General features: G+C 30.3%; 1 protein-coding gene across 2 annotated transcripts in view; it reads left to right on the top strand.

Annotated features, from left to right (window-relative positions):
* Nucleotides 1–525: 525 nt before the first annotated feature.
* Nucleotides 526–9,413, top strand: part of Cog6 (component of oligomeric golgi complex 6) — a 10,439-nt gene continuing 1,551 nt past the window's right edge. The window contains exons 1-11 of one of the 2 annotated variants that reach the window (XM_008188746.3): nt 526–735; nt 906–1,080; nt 4,361–4,471; nt 5,191–5,354; nt 5,456–5,675; nt 6,308–6,432; nt 6,619–6,833; nt 6,922–7,082; nt 8,082–8,312; nt 8,375–8,536; nt 8,611–8,775. In XM_008188746.3, coding sequence (XP_008186968.1) covers nt 1,009–1,080; nt 4,361–4,471; nt 5,191–5,354; nt 5,456–5,675; nt 6,308–6,432; nt 6,619–6,833; nt 6,922–7,082; nt 8,082–8,312; nt 8,375–8,536; nt 8,611–8,775 — 1,626 coding nt within the window. In that variant the 5' untranslated portion in view covers nt 526–735; nt 906–1,008. 2 annotated transcript variants of the gene reach the window in all.

Raw genomic sequence — 9,413 nt, 5'->3', positions numbered from 1 at the left:
CGCAAGTTGGGCTTATGACTATAACTATATTATGTTTATAACTATGACAAGGTTGCGGGGGGAACCGGTCGCCGCCTGCGCGACGAGGTGCGTTCTTATTCCGCGCGGAGTATATAATCAGTATTAAAGTTGAATTAAGCAGCTGGAAACTTCAGCACTAGCGCTTATATATCATAGTGGCTATCACGGAACTACAATTTACATTTGAAAGGTAATTTATTGCCAAGGTGTATTTATCGATAAATACACCTTGCCACCTTGGTAATTGCATTTAGAATCACTATAAAAAATAAGCGCTAGAGCGTAAATTTCCAGCTGTTTAATACTGATAATGGAGATTCATTTCCGTAGACACTTTTCTAGATTCGATGGGCAACCATACCACAGAATAACATCTGTGACCATACTATCTTTAATCGTGGGTGATACCACTGCGGTGATACAGACCACGAACTACTACATGTAGTAGTTCGTGATACAGACCACGGATATAGATACTATATCCGTGATATAGACACAGAATAGTGACAAGGATAACAGATAAGTGTTAACGCGTTGTGTACTTGTGTCACAGACTTCTATACTACCAATAGACAATACTAATTTATATACTATAATATGGAAATCTTTGACTTGTCCGACTTGGTATTCACTATTCATCGCGAAAAAATTGAGACATTATAATATCTCTATGATGGTCATATTTTCATAATGTTCATCTTACGGCTGTAAAATGTAAATATTTATCATCTACCTATATACAATTGTAATTTATAGGTAGTACTATCTAATATTTTATTGAACATTGGGATTGAGAAGCTTACTTAATATATTTTGTATTCAACTCTTGAGTACAGTTAAATTGTTGTTTTGTGGTTCAACTTACAATGTGTATTTTCAGATAGGTACCTAGTAGAAGGCATTACATTGTAAAAATAGACCTATCAACTAGTCAATAAGTCTATCGTCCATGTTTGGATTATTGGAACTTTAACTTAAAACATTATCATGTCCGTTGATGAAGAAGCAATATCAAAAAGGGTTACCAGTGTACTGGAGACACATTTAGAAAGTGACAAGGTAATTTTTTGTTTTTATTGTTGTTTTTTATAACAATATAGTTCAACTACGTTGAAGGAACGTTTTGTTTAAGGAACACCCCAAAATTAAAAAAAAATTGAAATATATATTTTGTTCATTGTTGTACACTATGTGGCCTTTAACATTATAATTTAATATGTATGTACCATTTTAAGGGTATATTGTTAAAATAAATATATATTATATTTATTTTAGCATGTAAGTCGCTATCATGGGTATGGCCCGAGAATCAAAATGTGCAGAGGCGTCATAATATTTTGTTATTTAATACTGTTTCTACTGTAGAATTTAACACGAGTGTGTGTGCATGGAAGTCATATTATGTGGAAAGGTGAACAGCTATTATACCAGCCAATAATGAGATATTATTTTAGTTTGTTTTGAATGTAGTAAAATTATACCTTACATTGTGTAAAACTTGTTTGAAGTTCTACCTTCATGACTGAACTATTTCAGGGTATTAATTTCACAATAGGTCTAAATTGATTAGATGATAAAAATATGTCATCGTACTTCTCCTTAAGGACAGTGATGGCTAAATTGAATTTTGGATAGAGTCATTAACTTAAAGTGTACGAGGATAAGATGTAGAATTTAACACGTGTCACTTAACATGACTAAAAGTGTGATACACCATAGTGTAAAAAATAAAAATATTCAGTTATGCTAAAATATTACATGTTTATTAAAAAGCACTTTAGGAATAGCTGTTTACAAGCTAAAACATATCCTGGTGCCGATATCGAATCAGATCATAATCCTTTGGTTGGTAGTTTCAGAATTAGATTTAAAAAATGTATTAAAACAATATAAGAAAAAATGGTATATGAAAAGATTGAAAGAAAACAAAACATATGTAAAAATGTCAAAAGATATAGGGAACGTTTGCAGAGTTTTAGAAAGGGAAAACAACAATGAAGAGGAAACTGTTCAAAAATTGACAAAGGCACTAGAGAACATTGGCAAAGACAATTTTGACAATTTAGAAATGGATAAAAATATGTAAAAGAAATTGATGACGGAGAAAATATTGCAAATGATGGAAGAAAGAATAACATTGAAGAATGACCCAGACAAATATAAAGATAGTCAAAAATGTATAAACAGACAAATATGTAAAGCAAAAGAATTGTGGATCAAAAATCAATGTGTAGAAATTGAAATGTTGGAAAGAAAACATGATAATTACAATTTACATAAAAAAGTAAAGGAAGCAGCAGGGATGTAAAAGTCAAACACGATGAGGAAATTACATGATGAAAATGACAAAATCATTGTAGACAAAGAAGAGACAATGAATACTTGGAGAAATAACATTGAACGCTTTTAATTAGATACAAGTAGACCAGAAAGGGTACCTGATTTTGATCAGGTGGACAACTTACCTATAATGAAAGAAGAACTAGAAAGAGCTATGTAACAAATTAAAAAGGACAAATCTCCTGGTGCAGATAATATATATGGTGAAATCTTAAAGTTAATAGATGAAGAGGTTTATCATGGCTCACTAAGTTATTCAATAGAACATATGCTTCCGGGGAGATACCTCAAGTATGGCTAAAGGCTACATTTGTTACATTGCCTAAAAAACCAATTGCAAAACGTTGTAACGATTTTTGTACTATCAGTCTTATGAGTCACTTGCTAAAACTATTTTTAAAAATAATTCATCAGAGGATCTTTAGAATATGTGAAGAACAAATGAGCAACACACAGTTTGGTTTCAGAAATGCTATTGGAACAAGAGAAGCTATTTTCAGCCTACAAATATTATTTCAAAGAGCAAGAGATGTTAATCAGAACATATAATATGCATGTTTCATTGATTATCAAAAGGCGTTTGATAATGTAAAACATGACAAGCTCATAGAAATACTGGATAATGTTGGGGTGGATAAAGGAGATTTGAGAATTATAAGTAATCTATATTTGAATCAAATAGCAGTTATACGCGTCGATGGTGAACTCTCGGAGGAGATATTAATTAAGCGTGGAGTGAGGCAGGGTTGTGTTTTATCTCCACTGTTATTTAATATATATTCGGAATTTATTTTCCATAAAGCTCTAGAAGGAATTGAAGAGGGCATTAAGGTTAACGGGAATGTTTAAATAACATTAGATACGCTGACGACACAGTAATTTTTACGAATAACATTGTGGGTTTACAATACTTAATGGACAGTGTAGTAGAAGTTAGAGAAAGACGAGGAGAAAGACATGGCTCGATTCTAAATACACAGAAACCAAAGTTTATAATAATATTAAAAAATCATAACTTAGGGAGACATTTAATAATTAAAAATAAACGTATAGAATAGGTACAACAATTTAGGTACCTCGGAACAACAATAAATGAAGATTAGGATCAATCATTAGAAATAAAATGTCGAATTGAAATAGCTAGGGAAGCATTTTGAAAAAATGTTGAAGGTTTTCAAGTGTCATGATTTGTCTTTTGCTACAAAAATCATACTGTTAAGGTATTATGTGTTCTCTGTATTATTATATAGAGTCAAAACCTGGACATTCACAGAATTAACAAGCAAAAAAATTGAAGCCTTTGAAATGTGGTTGTATAGGTGTATGTTAAAAATGTCATGGACAGATCGAATTAATAACCAAAGGGTATTAAAAAAGATGGGTAAACAGAAGGAGCTATTAACTACAATAAAAACACGGAACCTTTAATACATTGGACACATTATGAGAAATAATCAACGATACAATATACTCCAGCTTATATTACAAGGAAAAATAGAAGGAAAAAGAAGTGTCGGAAGAAGTCGAATATCTTGGATGAAGAATCTCCGCGACTGGTACAATACAACATCGATTGATTTATTTCGGGCATCACTTGACAGGAATGACATTGCAAATATGATATCTAACATTCGGAACGGATAGGAACTCGTAGAAGAAAATATGATACCCAATGTTTATTTTTGCAAAATCTTAAACATGCAGCATCAGATTTTAGACATTTTAAAAGTGTATAGTTACACCACTTTATTTAATTTAAAAAATCATATTTTTGGCATAAGCTTTTTTTATAACTATTTGTGTTGACAATGAAGGGACTTTTATATATTTTTAAATGGCACCTGAGAATCTTATAATTGTTATAGCTGCCTTAAATACTTTCTTCATTATAGCTGAACCATATTTTTATTATGATTTATACATTTATATATCTTGCATATGTATACCTACTAACTGGCCTAGACATTTTTATAAATTTAAATTATGTAAAATGTTATAGGATGCACTAGAAGCGTTAAAAGAGATTTCAGAGTTTTATACTGAAAATACCTTGGAATGTAGAAGAGGTTTAAGAACTAAAATAGAAAAAAGAAGTCTCGCATTGAATGAAGTAAGTTTTTTTGAATAAATATTGTACAAAATGTAATGTTTATTATTAGTACTTTTATTATAATATTATATTAGATATTACTATACTCTGTCCCACAAGAGAACATGCCTTGGCTCGACCAAAATTGGTTATTCTACACATCCCCATGCGACACCCTGCCATAGGGGAACCGGTTTTTATAACAGTGTGACATGGAGGGATGCTCAGAACCAGCATTTTCTCTCGTGGGACAGAGTAGATAATTGAATAATATGTTATATTACAGTGGTCCCCAACCTTTTCTAACAAGTGACCTACATTAAACAGTTTAAGTATCTGATGATCGACTACTTTTTATTTTGGTGAATGCCTCTTTTATTATTTAATCATCGAAAAATAGTATTTATTCTTTGCTAATAAATACTTTATTTTGTATGTAAAGCATACAAACATGCTTTTAATTATATCATGATTGACCAATAGTGGTATAATTTTTATTACGATCGACCAATATTCCTCTAAAGATTGACCATTCTAGCGATTGATTGATTGGTAACCTATGTTTATAATTATATCCTATATGTTTACCTATTACCTAATTTTTTTTCTAAAAGATTATAATATTATAATATATTATAAAATATGTACCTACTTATACAATTTATTTGTTAATTTATCACTCATATATTTAAGGTATTATTATTGTACTTACTGTTCTCTTAATATTTTATTATTTTTAGAATTTTTTGGCATCTTTTGAAAAAGTGAAAAATGCTGTAAATGCTTTACACGACAATGTGAATTCTTTAAATACATCTGTCATGTCTATGTCATCACAATTGAAAGATACTAAAACAGACACTCAGAACTTAATTGAACTCACAAAACGATTGCAACTCGAAAGGTATGTTTCATAGAGAAATCGATATTTATATTTGAATTAAGTAATTTATTTATTATTTAATAAAAAAACATTTCTAAACATTATTTTATTTTTGTATTTAGGAAAAGTGTGTCCAACCAACAATTATTGGCAAATGCTTATGTGAAAACATTCCAGTTGAATTCTTCAGAAGTGGCTTGCCTTCGATCTAACAATGTCACTCCTGAATTTTTTACAGCTCTACGCAAAACCCAAAATATTAGCAATAATTGTAAAGTGCTTATGCAAGCTGGTCATCAAACATCAGCACTTAGTTTGATGGAACAGATTTCTACCTACCAGGTAATATTTATTTTTTAATAATAACATTTATCATGAATTAACACTTAATCTTGAGTAGGCAATAGAGAGTTACAGACTAGATGCAATATGATAAGCAGTTAAAATTATAAAAAAATACTAATGGAGATTTAAGAGTGTTGTCTCCGTCTTACAAACGCGTAACATACCAAATGTACGCTCAGCAGTTCATGTTCTATGCCATTAGCTTAAAAATTAGAGTGAATTGACCTATTGTAAAACTTGATGGTAAGAACATTATCTGTGTTTTGATGGAAGTTTTTTACAACAATTCAGTTTTTAATTGAGTTATGAGCATTTTTAATTTACATTTATTATATACGCATAACTCACCTAAAAACTGAATTATTGTAAAAAAAATTTCTATCAAAACATAGATAATGTTCTTACCATCAAGTTTCACAATAAGTCGATTCACTCTAATTTTTAAGCCAACGGCATAAAACGTGAACTGCTAAGCGTAAATTTGGTATGTTACACGTTTGTTAGATGGAGACAACACATGCAGGTGTGGCGTCCTCTTAAGAATATATTATATCAAAAAACAAAGAATAAATATAGGTACTATGTTATATTTATATTTACACTCATTAAGTATTGCATTACTATTATAGCAAATGGCGATGGATGTATTATATAGATGGAGCCAGCTGTATTGTAAAGACATTGAGTCCACAGTTACTGGTCCTCTACTCGTATTTGCCATGGAAGTGTTGCAAGACCGACCAGTATTATTTAAGTAAGTCTTAATCCTGAGTCCTGACTACTTATTCTCTCAATTAATATAATATTTATTACAATCGTATCAGTTTCCACTGAGATTGCCTTTAATTTTTACCTTATAACAATATAACAGTTCTTATTACACATTTGTTTCATGTGTAATATATGTTTACGAATAAACTATAAAGTATTCTTTTTTAGTATATGTATTAGAAGAGTACTGTACAGTTAGACAATCTGTAGTCGCACAAAGATTCATAGATGCTCTGGCAGCAAACAGTTCAAATGATACTTCATTGAAAACGTTTTCAAAAGATATACGGCAGTACATTAACAACATATTATCATGGTTGATTGATCATGTTCCAATTGAAAGGAAGTATCTCACATATCTGTTGAAAAATTGTGATAAATTAAGTAAGAATACTGTTATGCTTTCATTCTTGGTATATAATTTAATACAAAACATGGAAAGTATTTCTATACAATTTCAATATTGACGTAGATGTTGATGAAGAAATATCATTATGTATGAGTAGCATAACTGAAGGATTGTGCAGTCCTTTAGCATCACGTGTAGAGAGTGTACTGCATATGAATGAAAACCCAATTGACCTCTACGGTGTCGCTAGTTCACTGAAATTCTATCTCCAAATAGTAATTAAAGTAAGTTTACAAATAAACCTAACTTAATGACTTATAAGTTGCTGTAATTCATAAATCTTAAAGGTGAATGCTAGAGCGGATTCAGCTTAAAGAAAAATCTGGATCTTTCCTGGATGCTCAGTCTTGATGTGGGCTTTTTAATAAATAATACTTTTGATTGATAATATTTTATGACAAATAAACTTTTTTTATAAATATAACAACAATATTATGAACAAATTTACAATATATTCCTACTTAAAATTAAATCGACCATGCATTAACAACAAGGAACTTAACTATTAAGTGTCAGATGTTATATAATTAAACTCTTTGAATGTATCATATTATTTATTAATTTGTTAGACGTTTGTATTGCATTGGCGTATGCCCATATTTAACTATGAAGTTATAAGTTTTTAGCTAATTTATCACTTATAACTAGGAATCGGATTTTAAAGCATATGCTTCTTTTTTATATATGAGATAGAAATCTAGTTTTTATACATAAATTCGTTTCATGTCATTCTGATTCCAAATATATTTTTGTTTTTTTTGTGTAAATGCTTTTTTTTAATTATTCCAATCCGTTGAATTTTAATGTTTATTAATTATTATGCTACAGTAAAAAAAAAAAAAAATTATTTAATTAATAAGAAATGTAAAAATCAGGAATACCAACTAAATGGATTATTATTGTTTTCATTCATAGACTTGATTATTAAATGTATTAAACATAATGTTATCGATGATAGCTTATCGACCTACAGACATACCGCAAATAATGGCAAAATATAAGGTTGCTAATACTTTTTTTAATTTAAATTCATTTTTCAATATTTTTATTCAATTTTATGCCTATATGGTATCATAAGTACTGGTCAGTGGTGTCTGATCGTAAATGTTTGAACGCCCATTTCTTTTTGGTGGAACGATAACAGACCAGTACTGTATTATGTTTTTCTTCAATTACAATTAAGCCATACAATTTTGTTAATCAAATGAAAATTTTGGTTTCAGACAGTACCCTCTGGACAACTGTGTCAAACAATTGAAGAATTGCATAAAACTATGGAATGTGTATTTTTAAACAAACTTCAAAACTTAGTACGTGATACTCTCTTGGAGCGTATTGAAGCACCACCATTAGATTTGTCCCCATCACCTGGTATTGGACATTTATTAAATATCCTCAGGCAAGTGTTGTCAGTGGCTGCAGTAACTGAAGACAAACAAGAAGACACATCCATGGTATGATGGATACAAATCAATACTGTGAATTTAATGTTGAACTTTAATTATTTTGGTTTTAGATAGTATCTTGCGTTTTGGAACCATTACTTCAAGCAATCAATTTAAGTGCTTCGCGACTAACCCCATTAGACATGGCCGTTTACCATCTTAATTGCTTATATGACATACATGAGACACTAAGGCAGTACCAGTATGTTGAAGACAAACTTGAAAAATTACAGGTGTGTTAACTAACATTAGGTAGTAGTTATATTTTAGCACAACATTTATCTTATATTGTTAATCATGCTTCAAGGCTCAAATGGCTGTGCAAATAGAAATTGTTTCTACTGAACAAGCAAACTACCTTGTCACACATTTAAATCTTGAGGAAATCCAAACCATTTTACAAGGCCATGGAGCAAATATTCCACTGTCTCAGATCCAAGGAATGGAAGCTGAAAATTTGATAAATTTTTTGGTAATTGCACATGATTGATCAATATAATATTGTGTAATTTGTATAACCCTTAATATATAATGAAGATTACATGCTACACTTAAGTGTCACAAGACACATTAACTTGGGTCCACGCATAAACAATAAAACAGTATTTGGGTTTTTAAAATTAATGTAGATTGGCCTGTCTAATGGGAAAGTTGAGTATTTGTTTTCATTTTATAATGTGTGGACCTGGCATAATAGATACCTATATATTGAGTTCAATTAATCTCTGATATTATACTCTGTCTGGCAAAAACACACATCGTGGCCGAACAAAAATTATTTCTTCCATTTATCCCCGTGCAATACCCTGCCATAGTGGAACCAGGTACGATAGCGAATATCACTTGGGGATGCCCAAAATCAGCATAATTTATAGATGATTAGAAGGTAAAAGAGCGTATGTGCAAATTTCAAAATTGTTAGGGAAAGCCGAAAAACATATATTTTCACATAAACTGTGTTACAACCCTAAAACATCGTATAACAAATCGTTTTGAGACTTAATATAGGATATAATGAGTTTTTAAGTGTATTTTTTATTGATTAATTCACTTAATTGTTTGTAATAATAATATATTTGTGTATTTAAGAGGACGTCGCACCCACATGTG

This window comes from Acyrthosiphon pisum, chromosome A1 (genome assembly GCF_005508785.2).
Source record: "Acyrthosiphon pisum isolate AL4f chromosome A1, pea_aphid_22Mar2018_4r6ur, whole genome shotgun sequence".
Classification (NCBI taxonomy): domain Eukaryota; kingdom Metazoa; phylum Arthropoda; class Insecta; order Hemiptera; family Aphididae; genus Acyrthosiphon; species Acyrthosiphon pisum.
The sequence above is the reverse complement of the archived record's forward strand: the minus strand, read 5'-3'. Positions and strand labels throughout refer to the sequence as shown.